The sequence below is a fragment of the Lepisosteus oculatus genome, chromosome 11, assembly GCF_040954835.1.
Source record: "Lepisosteus oculatus isolate fLepOcu1 chromosome 11, fLepOcu1.hap2, whole genome shotgun sequence".
In the NCBI taxonomy this organism is placed as follows: Eukaryota; Metazoa; Chordata; class Actinopteri; order Semionotiformes; family Lepisosteidae; genus Lepisosteus; species Lepisosteus oculatus.
In genome coordinates, this window is record NC_090706.1 from 13,257,437 (window position 1) to 13,278,148 (window position 20,712).

Here is a 20,712-nt window from a genome sequence, read left to right on the forward strand (position 1 = left end):
CCCTGGACTGAGGGAGAGGTACAGTGGGGGGGGACCCCATGGCTGAAGGAGAGGTACAGTGGGTGGAACCCACAGCTCAGGGAGAGGCTTGGGGGGGGACCCCACACGGCTGAGGGAGAGGCTCCCTGGGGAGACCCCTGGACTGAGGGAGAGGCTCGCCTGAGGACAGATACAGAGCCAGACCGTACAGGAACTCGCCAACGTTTATTTCACTCCACTGTCTCCTTTTTTTATGGTTTTGTTTTTTTTATGTGAAAGAAAAACAAAAAAAAAAACATTAACTCTACAAACTAGCAGACACAATTTCTTCTTCTTTTAAAAGTTACTAAATCCAAAATTCAGAAAGGAAATCGGAGCTCTTCTGCGGAGGACGGCCTGGCCCCTGGCCCCCCGTCTCAGTGTCTCAGGCCGCGGTCAGCGGTCAGCGGCCGGACAGGAGGCGCCAGGGTGGGGGGGAGTTGTGAGGACGGGACGGGGGGCTGTAAACAGAGTCACGCTGCTGTTCTCTTGTCCAGCTGCAGAATTCCAGGTGGCCCGTCTTCCTCGTTCCGCGCCCCCCAGGAGAGAGAACCGCCCCCAATCGCGCCCTCTTCAGCTGTCCGGCCCAGTCAGGCCTGGCCCGGCGGTCGGCCGCAATGACACCAGAGCCGGGCGCTCGTGCTGGATGCGGGCAGGGGGGTACCAAATCAGGACGAGCCCGAGAGCTGTGGCCACGGGAGGCTGTAGACGGACACGGGGCGGGACGAGGGCGGGACGAGGGCTCTCTCGGGCGCCAGACGGCTCCGGGTTCTGGTCCGTAACCCCGGTCGGAGCGGGCCCGCGGACTGCACACAGCGGCACCGAGGACACGGCCTCAAAACGGCCTGGAGGCGCAGCCAGGAGAGAGACGGATGGAGCCCGAATAGCGACGGGAACAATCCAAACCCACCGGAAACCAGGAGGCGGGGGGCCGGGGGTCCAGTCGGGCACCGAGACGAACAGACAGACGGGTCTAGTCCAGCTTTCCAGCGTGTCTGCACATCTACAACTGGAGGAACGAGAGAACCACAGCCAGCCCAGTCCTGAGGCCGGGGAGCAGGCAGGGAGGGGAACTGCTGCCCTCTTGTGGACAGAAGAGGAAGCAAAGCTGCTGCTCGGTGTAAGAGGGACCCCACTGGGGAACCTGGTTCAGTTCAGAGGGGCAAGGGGTGAAACAGGAGACACAAAGAAGAAGGGGATGGGGGAGGGGGTGGCAAAACAATTCATCAGTGGGAGTAAGCCGATTGGCTGACCCACCGGTCTGTCACTCCCTGACGGGCTGCTGCGTTCATGTCATTGGCTGCACGTTCGACGGGACCCGCCTCCCTGGCAGCGACAGCAGGGTGGGCGAGTCAACAGGAAGGCCCCCCTCGGGCGGAGCAGCTGCACCCCTGGGGCGAGAGGCAGGAGTCTGACGGGGGAAGGGGGGACCAGCCCAGCAGGTGAGGGAGTGGAGGAGGCGCGAGGAAGCAGCAGACCGTGGTTTTGGTTTCCTTTGGGTTGTCAGTTCAGAGGGGGCGGGGCAGGGGTCGAAATGGGCGGGGCTTAGCTGCCGTAGTGCATGGTGTTGCTAGGAATTGCCATGGGTGACGCCATGGAGATGGCCGGCCCCCCCATGGTGAACTGGCTGTTAAGGGAGTAGTGAGCGCTGCTGCTGCTGGCACCAGGCTGGACCGCTGACACTCCTGGGGGGGGGGGGGGAGAGACAGGAAATCGTTTCAATCAACAGACCACAGGCACCAGGGCCACCATACTGACAGGAACCCCGGCAGAAACTCACTCTCACCCTGGACGATGCCCGTGCTCATGATGGATCCCATCCGAGAGTGAGTGTGGTTCACGATCCCTGTGTTCGCTGGAGACGAAGGGAGACACATTACGAGCGGTACAGAGCCAACACACTGACGAGCAGCACTCATAACACACACACACTGACATGCAGCACATGCACACACATACACAGCACAGACACACAGTCCTGCCCCACAAGGGGGCTCCCACTCAAAACACAGTCCTGCCCCACAAGGAGGGCTCCCACTCAAAACACAGTCCTGCCCCACAAGGGGGGCTCCCACTCAAAACACAGTCCTGCCCCACAAGGGGGGCTCCCACTCAAAACACAGTCCTGCCCCACAAGGGGGGCTCCCACTCAAAACACAGTCCTGCCCCACACTGGGCTGCGGAACGTCTGTCAGGTAGTCAGTGGGCATTTCTCTGCGTACCGAGGGGGATGAGGTTGTTGTGCGAGACGGAGGAGCCGCTGGCGATGACGGTGCTGAGGTCATATGCAGTCGGCATTCCTGAGGGACACAAAGGTCAAGTTTACACCACCGTTCGCAACAGAAAGCAAATCTGAACACTGTTTGTGTGTGGGGGCCCCCGTGTCTCTGTCTCTCTCAGTGTGTGAGTGTGGGGGCCCCGTGTCTCTGTCTCTCTCAGTGCGCGTGGGCCCATTTCTCTATCTCTCTCAGTGTGTGTGGGGGGGGGGCCCCCGTGTCTCTGTCTCTCTCAATGTGTGTGTGTGGTGGGGGGGGGGGCGTGTCTCTGTCTCTCTCAGTGTATGTGTGTGGGGGGGCCCCGTGTCTGTCTCTCTCAGTGTGCGGGTGTGGGGGGGGCCCCCGTGTCTCTGTCTCTCTCAGTGTGTGTGGGCCCATGTCTCTCAGGGGTACCTGACACAGCCATGCCCTGGCTCATGCTGTATGCACCCCCAGTATTCCACATGTTCTCAGAGGGGGAGGAGTAATGAGAGCCAGGGGGAGGAGTTGGGTTCGCTCCCGTGTACCTGAAACACACAGCACCCAATGAGTGAGCACCTGCCGGAAAAAATCCCACTGTCAACACCAATTGTGCTGCCCATGCAGGGGGAGCCCCCCTCCCACCAGCAGCCCCACCTGAAAAAGGGGTTCTTGAGGTCCAGGAGGTTGCTGGATTTGGAGCCCGTCTGGTCGACCTGTGCAACGATGCTGATGTCGTAACTCTGTCTGCGAAGGTAAAGAGAAGCCAAGGTCATTCTGGACTGTTGCACCACAGAATAAAGGGCTCAGGGTCAGGTGACACTGGGTGACGCCTAAATCCTGTTCAATACACTCAACCATATACTCATTCACAGCAAAACCTGCAGCACCCTGAAGAGTCTGCAGAGACAGAGCGATCAGTCAACGGGTGTCTGATGACACGGTAACCCCGAAGAAGGGTCAGGTTTCTCGGGGTGTCCTCAGGGCACGGCATGCGCAGCCGAGACTAGGAGCCCTGGTTCTGGCCCGCCGGCCTTACCTCTTGTTGGCGATGAGTAGGGCGGTGCCAGACAGCGTGTCACCCGCCTTGGCGAAGAGAGGCGACTGTAGGAGACAGCGGACCTGGTACCAGTGGGTCAGCGGTTCCGTGGGCGCTGTGGACAGCCATACTGTCATCCTGGGAGGGGGTGAAGGAGAGAGAGTGGGTCAGAACCAAACCTTTAATACAACATGGGCATGGAGACCCCCAGGCAGTGGGGCTGGACGCTGAAGGAACCAGTGTGCAAGGGAATAGGGTCTTAGCTAATGAGAGGTCTTGGTTAATTCCCCAAGGCTGACCAAACTGCATAACGTTCTGACTTTGTTAAACCTTACATGGTAAACTGGTATTGACCAATCATAAATGTACGTTTCTGTATGGAAATTTTACTCCTCTTCGAGAACAAAAGCCTGGTGCTGTCCTCGCGAAATTGAGCGAGAGACGAGGTTAACCCGTCAACGTCATCTGCCCACCTTCCTTTATTCCAAAGACGAAATCTCCGTCTTGGTTTGCCGGGAGAAGGGTCTGAGAACAGGAAGTACTCACATTGAGCCGATGAACGCCACGTCGAACCAGAAGGCCAGCCCGTGGACCAGCCCCGAGTGCATCATGTGGAATTTGAACGGGATCTCTATCCTGAGGGAGAGGCCAAGGTAAAAATAAAAATCAGCCATGATGGAACACTGTGACCATCCACTGGGACCGAACTGCACGCAAGACACAAGAGCAGCCTTCCAGCTTGTAATAATGAACAGCTGTCTGTACTGAGGATCTCATCCACACACTTCCTGAAAGAACCCAGGGTATCTGCTTCAACAGCAGGGCTGAGCAGTGTCTGTCCCACACCCCCACAACCCTTTGTGCAAAGGGGAGCCTCCCGATCTCAGTTTTATATGCACTCCTATGTAGTTTTCACCTGCGTCCTCTAGCCCATGTTTCACTGTTTGTTCTGAAGAAGTATTTTGTTAACTATCAGATTATTTTTTTTAATTAAATTTCTCCTCACAGTCCTTTCTCCTCAAGACTAAAGAGACTCAGTTCCTTCAGCCTGTCAGTGAGGACACCGCCTTCAGACTTAAGAGACTCAGTTCCATCAGGCTGTCAGCCTAGGATACTCCAGTAAATCCAGGAATGTATTTGATGGACAGGGGCAATTCACACCCAGTGTCACCCTAGTGACTTACCTGTGTAGGTCATCTTCTTTCGCATCCAGGAAGTTTACTGTGTATTTCACGGATTTGGCCATCAGGATTCGGATATCAAAGGTGTCCTGGGAGAGAGGGGAGGGGGAAGAGAGAGAAACATGTTCCTGAAGCCATAGAGAGACAAGATCTGAGGTCTCCCCCGGTTGTCCCAGAAATACTGCCTCAGGTCCGAGAAAGACCGAGTGTCCATCTACACCAGGAGCGGCCAACCTGTCCTGTCCTGGACAGCCACCATCCAGCAGGTCTCACCGATCCACCCGTTATAAAGATCTGGAACGTTCAATCTGAGTTCGGATCGATTCACCAAGTTGATTCGCTCAGGATCGGCCACAGCCAAGATCCTCACTCAGCGATTTCCATTTCAAATAATCACCAAACTACGTAATTGAGCAAGTCGCCTGCTTAAGTGGTTAAATGATCTTAGCGTTTACAAGCCCGGGGTTCAAGGATGATGCAGGACTGGGGCTCTCCAGGGGCCAGGTAAGAGGAGCCCCAGGAGTTCGGACCGGAAAGCACGGCGCCCTGATACAAACTCGGGGCGACTGCCTCTTACCACGATGGGCTGGCGGAAATACTCGTCCACGGCCGCGCCCCGGAGCGCTGACAGGTCCACTCCGTGGAAGGAGGGCTGGTACCTGCAGAGACAGGGGTGGCACAGGGTCTCAGCACAGAGGGCAGGGCTGACGGCACCACAGTACCGCACCCTCAGATCCCCCCTCCCTCACCAGAAGTTGGCCTTGGTGAACTGCTCCATGTACAGCTGCTCGTCGGTGAAGGGGGCGAGGTGCACGTCGCCGATCGTGGGGAACAGGTTACCTGCGGGCAGAGGGAGGGAGATCAGCCGGACGAGTCGCCGAGAACTGACTGGGCTTTACACCCAACGCAGAGCTCCACTGACACAGAGCTCCAGACCAGAGAGAGGCAGTCTGAGGGTTAGGGTCTGTCAGACAGGAAGCACAGAGCAGAGAGAGAGACCGGGGACAGTCTTAGGGTTAGGGTCTGTCGGACAGGAAGCACAGAGCAGAGAGACCAGGGACAGTCTGAGGGTTAGGGTCTGTCTGACAGGAAGCACAGAGCAGAGAGAGGGACCGGGGACAGTCTGAGGGTTAGGGTCTGTCAGACAGGAAGCACAGAGCAGAGAGAGGGACCAGGGACAGTCTGAGGATTAGGGTCTGTCTGACAGGAAGCACAGAGCAGAGAGACCGGGGACAGTCTGAGGGTTAGGGTCTGTCAGGCAGGAAGCACAGAGCAGAGAGAGGGACCGGGGACAGTCTGAGGGTTAGGGTCTGTCAGACAGGAAGCACAGAGCAGAGAGAGGGACCGGGGACAGTCTGAAGGTTAGGGTCTGTCTGACAGGAAGCACAGAGCAGAGAGAGGGACCGGGGACAGTCTGAGGGTTAGGGTCTGTCTGACAGGAAGCACAGAGCAGAGAGAGGGACCGGGGACAGTCTGAAGGTTAGGGTCTGTCAGACAGGAAGCACAGAGCAGAGAGAGGGACCGGGGACAGTCTGAAGGTTAGGGTCTGTCAGACAGGAAGCACAGAGCAGAGAGAGGGACCGGGGACAGTCTGAGGGTTAGGGTCTGTCTGACAGGAAGCACAGAGCAGAGAGAGGGACCGGGGACAGTCTGAAGGTTAGGGTCTGTCAGACAGGAAGCACAGAGCAGAGAGAGGGACCGGGGACAGTCTGAGGGTTAGGGTCTGTCAGACAGGAAGCACAGAGCAGAGAGAGGGACCGGGGACAGTCTGAGGGTTAGGGTCTGTCTGACAGGAAGCACAGAGCAGAGAGAGGGACCGGGGACAGTCTGAGGGTTAGGGTCTGTCTGACAGGAAGCACAGAGCAGAGAGACCAGGGACAGTCTGAGGGTTAGGGTCTGTCGGACAGGAAGCACAGAGCAGAGAGAGGGACCGGGGACAGTCTGAGGGTTAGGGTCTGTCAGACAGGAAGCACAGAGCAGAGAGACCAGGGACAGTCTGTGGGTTAGGGTCTGTCAGACAGGAAGCACAGAGCATAGAGAGGGACCAGGGACAGTCTGAGGGTTAGGGTCTGTCAGACAGGAAGCACAGAGAAGAGAGAGGGACCGGGTACAGTCTGAGGGTTAGGGTCTGTCAGACAGGAAGCACAGAGAAGAGAGAGGGACTGGGGACAGTCTGAGGGTTAGGGTCTGTCTGACAGGAAGCACAGAGCAGAGAGAGGGACCGGGTACAGTCTGAGGGTTAGGGTCTGTCTGACAGGAAGCACGGAGCAGTACAGGGAGAGATGTGCTCATGGGAGACCAGTGGCCAGCTTGAGGGGGTAGGGTGTGTCAGAAAGCACAGAGCGGAGAGACGTGGACAGGGGGCAGCCTGTCTCTCACCGCTGGGCTTGAGGAACTTCTTGGCGTGCAGGTAGCTCTCCAGCATGCGCTCGTTGAACAGCATGTACCCCATCGGCTCCGACACGATGATGTCCACCTGCTCAGGCAGAGAGACCTCCTCCACCTTCCCAGGGATCACCACCACCCTGTCCGACAGCCCGTTACTGTTCACCAGGACCTGGGCAGAGAGACAGGGTTAGCACAGGGCATCATCATTTCTCCTCCCTCTGCACAGAGCCCCACAAGCCTACCCTGAACCCCCTCCCAGCCCTGGAGCCAGCCTGAAAAGGGCACAACAGCGCCTGTACTTTCCGCGGAGCTGAAAGAAATGCAGTTTGGGGAAGAAGTTCCTCATGAACTTTTACCGCAGCACCATAGAAAGTGTCCTCACTAGTGGCATCACTGTGTGGTACAGCAATACTACCGTGCACGACAAAGACGCACTACAAAGGGTTGTGTCAACGGCACAGAGGATTATAGGACGTGATTCACCATCAATCAGTGAGACTCACACCATCCTCTGTTGCAATAAAGCCCAATCCATCATTCAGGATCCCAACCATCCCGGCCACAAACTGTCCTCCCCCCTGCGCAAGTGGTACCACATCATTGAAGCACAGACCACCAGGCTTAAGAACAGCTTCTCCCTCACTGCAGTACTCACAGTACACACCCTTCACAGCTAACTGCAATGCCTCAGACTCAATGCACGTCTGCACTGTGCACCTTTGGCATGTTTTTTTTTTCACTACTACACATTGTTGTCCACGACACATTGATTGTCCTGTTGTTATAATTATGTTTGTAATGTACTGTCTATATCTTGTGCTGTTGCCTGTTGTCCTGTGCCGTCTGCTGTCCCGCACCATCCTGACAGATCCCACGTACGTGTAGATACGGGAATAAACTCCTCTACTCTGCTCTGCTCTCCCAACAGAGGGCAGTGGTGCTCGGTGCCCAGGTACCTCAGCGTGCTGCGCCATGGTGCTGGCCTCCACCGCGTAGATCTTCCTGGCCCCCGCCTGCGCGGCGAAGAACGACAGGATCCCAGAACCGCAGCCCACGTCCAGGACCACCTGAGGGATACGGGGTGGGGGGTTCATGGTTCATACAGACTCGGCAGCCCTGGTGCAGAACCAGCACCCACAACCAGTCCAGCCGCCGCCTGACCCGCTACCTTGTCCTTGAAGTCCGTGTGGTTCTGCAGGATGGCTCGCTGGTATGTCCCGGTCCGCACGTAGTCCTGCATCATGTTCTGCTGCTGGGAGAGGTAGCCATAGAACTGCAGAGGAGGAAGGAGAGACAGAGCTCAGCCAGAGTCCCAGTGCAAGACTACAGTCTAGACCAGGCAGGTCAGGGGCCTGTCCCTGTGTCCAACGGTCCAGGAGTCAGGGTCAGTCCGGTTGTCAAGTGTGCCCACTGGTTCATCGATATTGGTCAATGGGTGTGTCAGTAGATGTGTCCATGTGTCTGCTGGTGCAATCAGTATCAGTGGGTCAGTCCATGTGTCCACTGGTCCATCAGTCAATCTATGTGTCCAAGTGTCCAGTGGTCCAGTCAGTCAGGGTCTGTAGGCATCAGTAGATGTGTCCACATATCCACTGGTCCATCAATCAGGCTCAGTGTGGGTGTCAGTAGATGTGTCCATGTGTCCACTGGTCCATCAGTCAGGCTCAGGGGAGGTGTCAATAGATGTGTCCATGTGTCCACTGGTCCATCCGTCAGGCTCAGTGGGGGTGTCAGTAGATGTAGCAGCGTGTCCAACTGCTCGGTCAGTCAGAGTCAGTGGCTAAGAGGATACGTCCACAACAGTCAGGGTCAGTGCTTCTGTACCTGAAAGTACTGCACAGCAGATGATTCCTCCGTCCTCTCGCTGAAGACGGAGCGCTCTACATTGTGACCACGGCAGTTCTTCAGGATGTTATAAAAGGAACAGAACTCTGGAATGAAGCACAAGCCACTGGTGACAATACAGCAACGCACACTAGAGTGCACACCTGACAGAGACAGGGAGGGAGAGGCGCTCACAGAGAGAAAGACAGAGACACACACTGACAGGACGAGGGGGAGGGGGGTACCTGTGGGGGAGGAGAACTGCAGCAGCACGCTGTTACAGCCCAGCGTCACGATGAAAGACTGCTTCCCCACGCGGCTGCACTCCGTCTCCCGGGACACCGAGCACTTGAACACGCAGGTCTCCTCTGCTGGAACACGCAGGACGCACACAGATGTTAGAGCCCACGCACATCTTCACTCTCAAACACCCCCACCACGCTGGACTACAGCAGGTCACCCCTGCAGACCGGCGAGCCCTGCTGCCCCCAGGACTCCCCCATACAAACGGGGCGCAGTTTCACGAGCACAGACAGCAGAAAAGAAACATCAGGAGATATAATAATAATAATGTTAATAATGTTTCTTTATGAGCCCTATACAATTTCTTGCATTAGGAATTCGTCTTTTCGCATAGCCCAGCTTTTCTCCATGGAGACACAGACACACAGACAGGGAGAGAAGCTTGGGGTCAGAGCGCAGGGTCAGCCATTGTACGGCGCCCCTGGAGCAGTTGGGGTTAAGGGCCTTGATCAGGGGCCCAGGGAAGTAGGATTCCTCTACCGGCCGTGGGATTTGAACCGGCAACCTTCCAGCCACAGGCACAGATCCTTAGCCACAGAGCCACCGCTCCGGTCACTGGTGTCCAGGCAAGGGCACTGCAGTGGCTGTCCGTGCCACCCCGCCACTGCCGGCGCCCCCAGCTGGTACCCCTCATGTGCTCCCTGACGCCACGGCAGACTGCTGATGCAGGCGCAGATACAGCGCCTCCTGGGGGGCCACTGCTGTCCCTTCCTTCACTCACACAGCAGTTCGCAGCTCACTTGTGTAGCAGAATGCAGGATCAAAATGATGAGCTTTCCATTTTAAAACGATTCGTCAGTTAATTTCTCCGTTCCAATCCTTGGCTGCTTTTTTCTTTAAAATAATCAACAAAACCATATTTGCTGCCAGGTAAGAGTGTCAAAGGGGTCATTAACTGTTGTTACAAGCTGACATCATCAAGAGGAGTGTTTCATACAGCCACAGCGATATTAATGAATGCCACAAATATGCCCATCACGTTTACTGCCACACAACACAAAACCCTCGAGGTTGTGCAGATCCGCTCAGAGCTCAGGAGTCCAGCAGGTGGTGCTCTGGCCTGAAGAGATGAATGTCCAAGCAGGCACCCCACTATGGTGACAAGACCCCATTCCGCAGGAGAAACTGGACCAGCCCTCCCAGTCCTACACACCTGTCCTGTTCTGTTCCACCTAAGCGCTCGATTAAATAACCACACCTAGTTAAGGGTCTGTGCCTGTGGCTGGAAGGTTGCAGGTTCAAATCCCACAGCCGGCACAGGAATCCTACTCCGTTGAGCCCCTGAGCAAGGCCCTTAACCCCAACTGCTCCAGGGGTGCTGTACAATGGCTGACCCTGTGCTCTGACCCCTAGCTTCTCTCCCTGACTGTGTGCTTGGTCTCATGGAGAGCAAGCTGAAGTATGCAAAAAGACAAATTCCTAATGGAAGAAATTGCATATGGCCAATAAAGTGATCTTATCTTACACCCGTTGTGTGCTTGACGTTTCATTCGGACACTTCAATACAGCTTTAGGTCCCGAGCACGTAGGAAGCCGCCTCATAGCTTCTGCAAGATCACCTGAGAGCTCCAGACAGAGTAGAAAGAAAGTGGCCAAGGTTCGAGCTCCAGCTGCTTCGATTGAGGATCCCTTTAGAGGCTAAAGAGCTCGGCTTTGAGCAGCAGGTGGGGGACCCCGGGACCAGGAGTGGGAAACCCCACGTTAAACCATGGTGGTCAGGAGAGGCCCTTCAGGGTGAAGGCAGCTCCAGACATGCAAACGTTTTAGAACTGACGTTGAAACTAAAATAGCTGTACTCATCTTGCACTGCATAATCGTCTTATTAAACTGCTTCTGCTTTCACCAGGTAGTCAAACATCTTAAAATCCTCAGAAACAGACCTGGAGATCTTTCCAGCAGTCTAGTTTATAAGAATTAGAACTCTGACAAGTACCACTCAAGCTGCCCAGTTCTCCACGCATGGCGGGCAGGGGACGGACCCTCTTCCAGTCAACATCAACAGCCCCGCGCCGACACACCTCCCCGCCGCCGCCTCACGACTGGCTGCGGCCCCTGTCACTCAAGATGGGCACCCAATCACAGGGCACCGCCGCTGAGAAAACGAAGCAAGCGCCGCCCCCGGTGAGGGGCAGCGCATTGTCCGTCCGCGCTCCAGAAGAATTCAGCCCTCGCGCTGCTGAAAACGACCAGCCAAACGCATCTGCATCGCAGTTCGCTTTTCAGGCGGCTGCACAGCACCATTTCCACCGGCCGTACCGGCGCAAATCAGCTGATCGCTGGGCTTCGTTTACCCGACCCTTAGACTCGCACAAACCACGCACACCCCTCCGGGTCCACGGCCGAGCACCCCAACTCCCCCTTCATAGCAGCCTGATCCATTCCCGGGCTTCGGACCCGGCCGGGGCTCCTGCAGTGCCGGGTCTAGAGCGATGGACGGGAACACGCGAATCGTGCGGGGCATCGCGGACACGTGCTACTGCCCAGCTGCCCCCCAGAGCAGGAGCACCCTGACTCTGAGTGGTCCCTCATCACGCTGCCTCTGGCGCCCGACACAAGCGGAGCTGGAAATGAGACGCTGGCCCTTTAAGAGCAGCGGAGCGGACGGGCCCTGTGCACACCCGGGCCACGACGCTGCCTCCGGCGGCCCAACGGGTCTCCTCCGAGGGGGGGGGACACAACAAAAGGAGGTGCCCCTCCCCCAAACAGGACTCGGCCACCTGGCCAGAGGATCCCCCTTCATGCACTCGGGCCTTCATATAATCCGGGGCCTCTGTGTCTCTAGACTGCGCCATTCACGTCGCAACAAAGCCGAGAGGAAGAGGGAGGGGGCGGGGAAGAGAGGGGTGCGGGCTATTGTCCGTCTCCCCATGTGCAGCACCCGCACCCCGCCGATGAGGGTGGGGGGATCACCGCGACACGGGGCTCCCCTCCTCCCCGTGGCGGCCAGGGCGAGGCGGTGTGCCGGGGCCGAGACCCGGAGCCGCTGGTCCGGGGAAGGTGATCGGCTCGCCGGTGCGGAGTTGCCGCAAGGCCGCTTTCAAGCTAGGGCTCGGACCTCGGTCAGGGCGGCAGGGACTGCAAACCCGTCCCTCCGCAGGAGCCGATAAAGTACTAACGCAACCGAGCCCCCCTCTGCCCCCTCAACTCGCCGTCCCAGGGACACCAGTTACAGACACCAGGCGCAGCTCCGTCCCGAGCAGGGCGCTCCGAGTCTGTTCGGGACTCCGGCGTCTCAGCAGCACAAGCGCGCAGAGCCGGGCCGGGCTGCTCCAGCGAGCCGCCGGGCCCCGAACCCGCCTGGCAAAGCGGGCTGGCTAACCCGGGCTGCGTGTTCCGGGAAAAGCCTTCGAGAAATCAGGCGGCACGGAAACCGGGGTTACATCCGAGGTGTCGGGAAACGCCACGCCGCTAGCGCGCAGAGCGAGGGTCTGTGCCGAGCACACAGGCTCGCATTCATCCAGCGCCGGGCGGGGAGGCGCCGCGCCGGGGGTGGTACTCACTGTTGGAGAGGGTGAGCAGGGCCGCGTCCTGCGTGGTTTTCACCTCGAGCTTCAGCGGCTGCTGCTCCGAGTGCCGCTGGATCTCTCCGTTCGCGTCGCCGATGGAGAGGAGCCGCACGCCGGGAAACACGGACACCGCCATCTTCGATGTGGGGGAAGAGAGACAGACGGACACGCAGAGTGAGCGTCTTTCGCGCACTCACACACACACGCTGAGCCAGGGTGGGGAGAGAGCGCCGCCTAGCGCCGGCCGGCGCATTGCTGTTCACTACCGCCCCGCCGCAGTTGTCTCCGAATGCCGTCACCACGTTAATAAAGCTGGTAATGCAATAAGGGTCATAATGTCTCTTTCCTACCCTCCCCAGCGCATCAGAGTGACCAGGGTGCCTACCGATTCCAAGCATTCGTCAAATTAGTCCTTGACACCACGTTGCTCGTTCATGAAAAGCAATTGATGGTTTTTAAGGCTCTGACTGTAACCCTCCCCTGTGCTTAAGGTTAAATATTATGGATAACTCTGGGATTACAGTCCTGTGTATCGTGCCCTGATCTCCCCCGGGAGCCAATCACCGCCACTCCCCAGTGTACCACACTACAGGAGCACACACGCGCTTCCAGATCCATAGACTTTATTGAGTTCAAAACAGGCGTATTTCCCACCACATACACTGGTACTGTCTGTGAAGGCACTGGACATTAATAATGTCAATTAAAATGTTAATTAAACAGACAGATATTATGATCTATACTAGCCATATACTGTTGATGTGTGTATCCGTGTTAGAGCAGTGTGTTTGGGGTGTCGGAGTAGGGGGTACATGTGGTCGGGGTGTCTGTGCAGGAGGGGTGTGTGTATGTGGGGTGTCGGAGCAGGGGGTACATGTGGTCGGGTGTCGGAGCCGGGGGGGTGTGTATGTTTGGGGTGTCGGAGCAGGGGGTACATGTGGTCGGGTGTCGGAGCAGGAGGGGTGTGTGTATGTTTGGAGTGTCGGACCGGAGGGGTGCCAATCCACAGAAGGAGAAGAAATGTGTTCGCTCCCCGCGGAGCTAGCTTGCGGTTGAGGATCCACCAGCTCAGCCTACCGGCCTAATCGTAGCTACTCTGGGTTAAGAGCCCCTACACCCTCCGGTGACACCGAGCACCCGGCTCCCAGCCCACAACCCCTGGACTCGGAACGGGGCGCAGTCGCGCAAACCGCTCTACGGGCTTTTCACCGGCAGCCGCCTCGCTGTCACATTTCTCCCGGAAAGTGTATCGCTGGCAGGTCGTGCCTTACCGTTAAAAGCAAAGGGCAAAAAGGATCTTTCATGCCCCAAAACCAAAGTGGCTTGAACGTTTTGCATTTTTATAATTAAAATCTAATTTATTTAGAAATTATATAAAAAACAAACATAATCTAAGGAACCAAATTCCCCATTTGAGAAAGTGGCGAATTTGTTCAAACCTAAGTTTAACTCTGTCAGTATTAACCTTCCTTATTTTTCCTGTTAATCTGTTCTTGAATGCCGTATAAAAGATAAAAAATGCAATAACAACACATAGGAAATCTGTGTAACTCCTGCTTCATTCCTCCTTGTCTATCCCTCTGGAATGCAGTGCCTGTAAATATTCACCGACACGAGTTTGGACAGCTCCTGCCAGAGACCGCCGTGCAAACTAGGATAGAGAGAGAACGTTTAAAAATGTTAATCCTGTTAAAATGACACTTTCTAAATTCAAACACGAGACTTAGAAAACTTTAAGCATTTCAGTGCGAATGTAAGATTTAAGGAGTTTGATGTCACGTACTGTGCTGCCAGCTCAAGTGAGTTTCCCCCTTTCTCCCAGCTCCTCTGATTCCATTAGGTGTGGAAATTGTGGGATGAGTTTTATTATTTTAGGGAAGAATTTTTGTCTAATTCCAGAGTATTTCTCACACTGCAGCTGAAGGTGCACCTCTGTCTCTGCTTCTCCCTCCTGGCATTGGGAGCACAACCTATCTTCTTCGGACAAGCAGGTCTGCCTGTGTCCAGTTTCTGTGACCAGGCTGTGGTCACTGAGCCTCTTCTCTGGACAGGCAGGTCTGCCTGTGTCCTCTGTCTATGGCCTGGCTGTGCTCACTGAGCCTGTACTTCTTCTGGTCAGGTATTCAGCTAGAGTGTATTGTCTGTTTAGGATTCTGTAGCATTCCAGCTTATGTTGTGAGTATGTTGTGAGATATTGCTGTTTGATCTGTGCTGTGATGTGCTTGGGTCTGAGTTTTGGTACTCTAGCAGTGCTGTCCTGAGGATGCTGGTGTCGGTGTGGCTTGGATCAGTGAGCCTCAGGACCAGCTGGCTCAGGGGGCTCTTTGTTGGGCTCAGCTCTTGGCTCAGCAGGGTGGTAGCAGTTTTGGGTCACTGCTTTTTCGATGTATCCAGTAGTAGACTGCTGTTTCCTGTATGTTGATTAGCAGTGGGTGGTCTTTCATGGTGCTGCAGTACACAGATCGTCTGTTCCTCCACATTTCCAAACATCAGGAAATGTTTTCAGCCAGTCACTCCTCAAGAGGCAATTGATGATGGAACAGATCCTGTGTAGGCCTATTACTCAGGCTGTGTCTCACATCGCGCCAAGTTTCATAGGTGCAGATAGTTACTTAATGACTGAAGGGTTTTATTGAATGTAGCATCATGTGATCTATTTATTATTGGTTTATTCATGTAAATGTACGGGCTGTACTTTCTGGTCAAAGTGGTTGCTGTTCTGCTGAGGACTCAGGAGGTGCCTGTTTCACATTCTGAGATAATCAGAATAAGTCACAGATCTGAACTAGTCACGGATCACAAATATCCAGGCATCTGGCCGGATACAGCTCTAACTTGCAAAACTCATATTCAGAAATTAGTACCTAAGTCAAATCCAGACATGGTTTCTTTCATCCAAACAGACTGTGTTTTCCACAATGACACAGGCTTTCTCTAGCTCAGATTTCCTCTAGCGTCGTCTTCCACTCTGTCCTGAAAATGATCACTGACACCACTTCACAGTCTTCTTGTGAGCTTTCCTCCTGGATTGACAGGCCCTCTGCTGACTGGACAAAGGCTCTGCTGCTGTCACTTACTTTACTCATCTTGCTTCTGTCTCCACCATCTGCAGAGTGATAAAACTGTCCACAGTCTCCTCAGTCTGTACAGTGAAGAAACTGTCCACAGTCTCCACAATCTGTACAGTGAAGAAACTGTCCACAGTATCCACAATCTGTCCAGTGATAAAACTGTCCACAGTCTCCTCAATCTGTACAGTGAAGAAGCCGTCCACAGTCTTCACAATCTGTACATTGAAGAAACTGTCCACAGTCTCCTCAATCTGTACAGTGAAGAAGCTGTCCGTAGTCTCCTCAATCTGTACAGTGAAGAAACTGTCCACATTCTCCTCAATCTGTACACTGAAGAAGCTGTCCACAGTCTCCACAATCTGTATAGTGAAGGAACTGTCCACAGTCTCCACAATCTGTAGAGTGAAGAAACTGTCCACAGTCTCCACAATCTGTAGAGTGAAGGAACTGTCCACAGTCTCCACAATCTGTATAGTGAAGAAACTGTCCACAGTCTCCACAATCTGTATAGTGAAGGAACTGTCCACAGTCTCCACAATCTGTAGAGTGAAGGAACTGTCCACAGTCTCCACAATCTGTATAGTGAAGGAACTGTCCACAGTCTCCACAATCTGTATAGTGAAGAAACTGTTCACAGTCTCCTCAATCTGTAAACCATTGAACCGCAGTAACATGAACAAACGCAGCAGCAGGTGGCGCTACCAAATCAACAGTCACGTGGTTTCTGTACTTTAACTAAAAACCACACCTGGAACAAACTCCAGAACAAGATGCATTCTTAAATTACTTTGTAACCTTTCTTATTCGGGCTGAAAATGGCGTATATATTTATGAAACCTTATATTGCCGTGTGGCTGGCTGGCCGGCCAAAAGGTGCGGTTAAAAGAGGATACACAGTCGGGCAACACTGTCACATGATCGGGGACCCACGGCGTTTTACTGTCTGGCTTCAGTGGGTCAAAGAGTGATTCCGGTTTTGCAAAAACAGGATTGCAATGTTGAGCAGGGTGAGTTACGAGTCACAGAACTTTTCTTTTTACGTTGAGTTTCCAGACAGAGTCTGTTCCCTTTGCACCGGAGTCCCGAGGCCTGCTGGCAGACTCTTAATCACACAGAGGCTGTGGGAAGAGCGACATTTGGAAATATTTTATATCTTGTCTTGTGTAATGACGCGTGTGTAGCTCCGACATGGGGACGCCGGGATTTCGGTGGTTTAACATTGGTTACTAGTAGTATTTCCTGCTGCTAATGTGTGTGCTCTTGACATTTCGCCTGTAAACTTTTCTGAGGCATTATTGCAACACTAACGGACTTGTGCAGTGACATATTGTAGTTATTTTGGCTGGCATTAATAAAATTAATTTACACTATACATATACACCTAACTTCTTGTGCAGCTCTTGTTACTGTGATACTGCAGTTGTCTTCTGTGTAAACACTGACACGTCTGCTCCTGTAGCTCCACAGTGCTATACCAAGGAGACAGACACGTCTGCCCTTGTAGCTCCAGAGTGCTGTACTGAGGACACAGACACATCTGCCCTTGTAGCTCCAGAGTGCTACAGAGAGATGCCGCTCTCTGTTACCCTTCAATAATAGTGCAGACTGTATATAGTGATTTATTGGAGCAACAGGCCTACATAAATACAATCCTGTCTTGATCTGTCTTCTTCTCTTCCTGCTCCTTGCAGAGATTATTACACGGCGGAGTGTCATTGCTGAGGGGATGTCGGTTGATGCATCACAGCGCCCCCTGCAGGAGCCCCCTCATCCCCATTGTGGTGGAGCAGACGGTAAGCAGGGATCGCAGGAGGGGGGGTTCAGTAGACACGACTATTCTGGGCCCTTAGCACACAGAGAAACAAGGAACAGGCCGGTGTTGTCCTGTGAAGGTGTCACATTCCTGGTCTCTGTCTCAATTCAATTCAATTCAATTCAAGGTGCTTTATTAGCATGACCGATAGGTACAATCAGTGTTGCCAAAGCAAATAAAAATAATAAAATTAACATAGAACAAAATAAAAAATAGAAGTAAAATAAAATCTACAGACATGTTACAGACATTTACAACAAAGACATATTATATAATATTGACATATACTGTAGGCGGCTGGAGCATTATTGGGAGACAGACTCACTGTTCCTCAGGCTGTGACAGGAGATCGCATACTGGGCTGCCAGATCAACTGAGTTCCCTCCTCCCTCTCCCAGTAGGATTGGGACCTGTTGTGGTTTTGGCAGGTGTGGGAACTCTGGGATTAGATTTCTGAATTTCGGGAAGAATGTTTCTCTAATCCCAGAGTATCTGTCACAGTGCAGTAGGAAGTGCACCTCTGTCTCTATTTCTCCCTGCTGGCAGTGGGAGCACAGCCTGTCCTCTCTGGGCAGCCAGGTCTGCCTGTGTCGCCCAGTTTCTATGGCCAAGTTGTGGTCACTGAGCCTGTACTTCGTCAGGGTCTGTTTCTGTTTGTTATTTTTTATTTTGGTCAAATATTAGGCTAGTGTGTATTGTCTGTTTAAGGTTCTGTAGCATTCCAGTTTATGTTGTGTTTGTGTGTGTGTGTCCCAGTGTGTGAGATATTGCTGTTTGATCTGTGCTGTGATGTGGTTGAGTCTGGGTTGTGGTGCTCTAGCAGTGCTGTCCTGAGGCTGGTTAGTGTTGGTGTGGCTCAGGTCGGTGAGCCTCAGGACCAGCTGGCTCAGGGGGCTCTGTTTTGGGCTCAGCTCTTGGCTCAGCAGGGCTTTGTGGTGGTAGGAATTTTGGTCACTGTTTTTTAGGTGTAGCCAATACTTTAATATTCTTTTCTGTATGTTTATCAATAGTGGGTACTGGCCTAATTCGGCCCTGCACCCGTTGTTAGGAGTTTTTCTCTGCACACGGAGGATGATTCTACAGATCTCCATGTGCAGAGTTTCTGTGGGGTGTTTGTCCCATTGGGTATAATCCTGGTCTGTGAGGGGACCCCAAACTTCACTGCCGTATAGGGCAATGGGTTGGATTACACTTTCAAATATTTGGAGCCAGATTCTTGTTGGTGGGTTGATGTTGAAGAGCCTCCTTCTTATTGCGTAGAAAGCCCTGAGTGCCTTCTCTCTCTGTCCCGGGTCAGGGCCGAGGGGAGCGTGCGTACGATATCTACTCACGGCTGCTGAGAGAGAGGATCATCTGCGTGATGGGGCCGGTCAGTCAGTCTCCTCCCTGTGTTTGTCTGTGACTCTCTCTCTGTCTGTCTGTCCCTCTGCGATATGCTCTCTGCCTCAATGCCCACCTCACTTTATAACCCCAGAGCTATTATTATTGTCATATCTTCTCAGTTTATGACCATGTGACTGTATTATATTGCCTCTGCTGCTCTCTTCTCTCTCGCTGTTGTCTTATTCTATTGATTTGTCCAGTCTGTCACTGAGCCTGTCTGTTAATCCCTCCTACTCTTAGCACTCTGTGAATGCCTCCTCTCTCCTCACATCTCATCCTGCGCCTCTCTCTCCCTCCTCCCTCAGATCGATGACTCTGTGGCCAGCCTGGTGATCGCTCAGCTGCTGTTCCTCCAGTCAGAAGGCAACAACAAGCCCATCCACATGTACATCAACAGTCCTGGTGAGCGGCCGAGCTTGTCGAGAGTGTGTGTGTCCTGGAGAGGCAGGACAGATCAGAGGAAAGGAACAGTTTGTGGTGGAAGACGCATGGAGGGAGAGAGAGGAGCTGCTGTATTTGGGTGCCAGTGTGGTTCATTGTGTTCTACTGTTTCCATTGATACAGCCTGTAACTGTACTGCATTCTCCTGCCTCCAGGGGGCGTGGTTACAGCCGGGCTGGCCATCTACGACACCATGCAGTACATCCTGAACCCCATCTCCACCTGGTGTGTGGGCCAGGCCGCCAGCATGGGCTCCCTGCTCCTGGCAGCAGGAACCAGCGGCATGAGGCACTCGCTGCCCAATGCCAGGATCATGGTGCACCAGCCATCGGGGGGCGCCAGGGTGAGAGCAGGCAGATGGCGGAGAGAGAAGGCAGTGTGCTGTGCTGCTATATTGAGTTGAAATGTGTGTTGTACGGTGTGTGTGTGCTGTACGGTGTGTGTGGTCTGAGCAGTGTGTGTGTGTGTGTGTGTGTGCGCTGCGATGTTGAGCTGAAATGTGTTGTCCCTCACTATCCATGCAGGGTCAGGCCACAGACATCGCCATCCAGGCAGAGGAGATCCTGAAGCTGAAGAGACAGATTAACACCATCTACAGCAAACACACAGGCCAGGCTCTGGACATCATAGGTATCTGCACAGGGAGAGGGAGGGAGAGGGACAGGGACAGAGGGAGGGAGGGAGAGGGAGGGACAGGGACAGAGGGAGGGGTGTCGGCTTATGTGCAAAGAGGGTGAAAGGGGGAGAGTGTGTGTTCAGCGGTGTTTCACTGTCCTCTCTCTCCCTCACACAGAGAGTGTGATGGAGCGGGACAGGTACATGAGTCCCATAGAGGCCCAGGATTTCGGCATCATCGACAGGGTCCTGGTGCACCCCCCCCAGGCCGGGGAGGACGAGCCCGCAGTGCTGCAGAAGGAGCCCACCCCGAGCAGTGCCCCCTGCACCCCAACCGAGCCCTCCACCAACCCTCAGCCCCCCCAGGGGACCCCCGCCTCGTCTGCCAAGCCTGAGCCCTGACGCCCTGCTGCCCGGCTCCCGCAGTCGCACTGTCAGAGCCGCCCTGCGGGGGGCGCTCTCACACTTAGGAGGCGGGCCTGTTCCCACCAGCACCTGCCGACTGTGCTGGCGGTGTGGCACAGAGCAGAGAGCCCCTCCAGTCTCTTCCTACACAGGCAGTGAGCCACTGTGGGCAAGACTGGCAGCACAGCACCCTGCAGCAGAACCCACCCGCTCCTCTATGGACCCGGACCCGCACCCGGACTCATTTTCCCTGTCCGCTGCTGTTGGACCCTGCTGTCAGTGTCTCCCACTGACCCCCACTGTTTGGTCACTTTTTTTAAATTAAAAATGTACCAAATCGTTTTTTGATGAAGACTGGTGAATATACTTTCTTACCTGCAGCACTGTAGTCAGTCTGTTCGATCTTCAATAAACTAGGTGTGACAGAACAGTTCAGCTGCAAGTCGTCTCTGTATGTGAGGGGGTGCAGGACCTGACCTGAGACCTGAGCA

General features: G+C 54.3%; 3 protein-coding genes across 5 annotated transcripts; 1 reads left to right on the plus strand and 2 right to left on the minus strand.

Annotated features, from left to right (window-relative positions):
• Positions 1-185: 185 nt before the first annotated feature.
• On the minus strand, positions 186-12,728 carry carm1 (coactivator-associated arginine methyltransferase 1). 3 transcript variants are annotated; one of them, XM_069195605.1, is made up of 16 exons: positions 12,488-12,728; positions 8,930-9,052; positions 8,685-8,791; positions 8,029-8,133; positions 7,817-7,927; positions 6,852-7,029; positions 5,222-5,312; positions 5,050-5,131; positions 4,476-4,561; positions 3,838-3,927; positions 3,292-3,429; positions 2,910-2,999; positions 2,688-2,800; positions 2,241-2,318; positions 1,799-1,873; positions 186-1,703 (listed from the first exon to the last, which is right to left on the minus strand). In XM_069195605.1, the coding sequence occupies exons 1-16, from the start codon at positions 12,627-12,629 to the stop codon at positions 1,564-1,566; spliced, it is 1,749 nt and encodes a 582-aa protein (XP_069051706.1). In that variant the 5' UTR covers positions 12,630-12,728; the 3' UTR covers positions 186-1,563. The 3 variants fall into 3 exon arrangements, with proteins under 3 accessions (XP_069051706.1, XP_069051707.1, XP_069051705.1); XM_069195606.1 differs by having other exon boundaries at positions 1,805-1,873; positions 8,930-9,055; XM_069195604.1 differs by having other exon boundaries at positions 8,930-9,055.
• Positions 12,729-15,575: 2,847 nt separating this feature from the next.
• On the minus strand, positions 15,576-16,238 carry LOC138241832 (110 kDa antigen-like). The gene has a single exon (XM_069195738.1). The coding sequence runs from the start codon at positions 16,236-16,238 to the stop codon at positions 15,576-15,578; it is 663 nt and encodes a 220-aa protein (XP_069051839.1).
• A 255-nt stretch (positions 16,239-16,493) lies between these two features.
• On the plus strand, positions 16,494-20,649 carry clpp (caseinolytic mitochondrial matrix peptidase proteolytic subunit). The gene is made up of 7 exons (XM_006631530.3): positions 16,494-16,571; positions 17,256-17,357; positions 18,675-18,746; positions 19,066-19,162; positions 19,357-19,544; positions 19,726-19,831; positions 19,995-20,649. The coding sequence occupies exons 1-7, from the start codon at positions 16,560-16,562 to the stop codon at positions 20,216-20,218; spliced, it is 801 nt and encodes a 266-aa protein (XP_006631593.1). The 5' UTR covers positions 16,494-16,559; the 3' UTR covers positions 20,219-20,649.
• Positions 20,650-20,712: the final 63 nt, after the last annotated feature.

Bases quoted from the DNA above. Each gene is read 5' to 3' on its own strand.
- carm1 (XM_069195604.1), bottom strand. From the start codon at position 12,629: ATGGCGGTGTCCGTGTTTCCCGGCGTGCGGCTCCTCTCCATCGGCGAC. The intron at 2,801-2,909 runs GTGGGGCTGCTG...TGTGTGTTTCAG, and splicing joins CTCAAGAACCCCTTTTTCAG to GTACACGGGAGCGAACCCAA. The intron at 1,704-1,798 runs GTGAGTTTCTGC...CCCCCCCCCCAG, and splicing joins GGGCATCGTCCAGGGTGAGA to GAGTGTCAGCGGTCCAGCCT.
- clpp (XM_006631530.3), top strand. The intron at 18,747-19,065 runs GTCAGTCAGTCT...CTCCTCCCTCAG, and splicing joins TCATCTGCGTGATGGGGCCG to ATCGATGACTCTGTGGCCAG. The intron at 19,163-19,356 runs GTGAGCGGCCGA...TCCTGCCTCCAG, and splicing joins CATGTACATCAACAGTCCTG to GGGGCGTGGTTACAGCCGGG.
- LOC138241832 (XM_069195738.1), bottom strand. From the start codon at position 16,238: ATGTTACTGCGGTTCAATGGTTTACAGATTGAGGAGACTGTGAACAGT.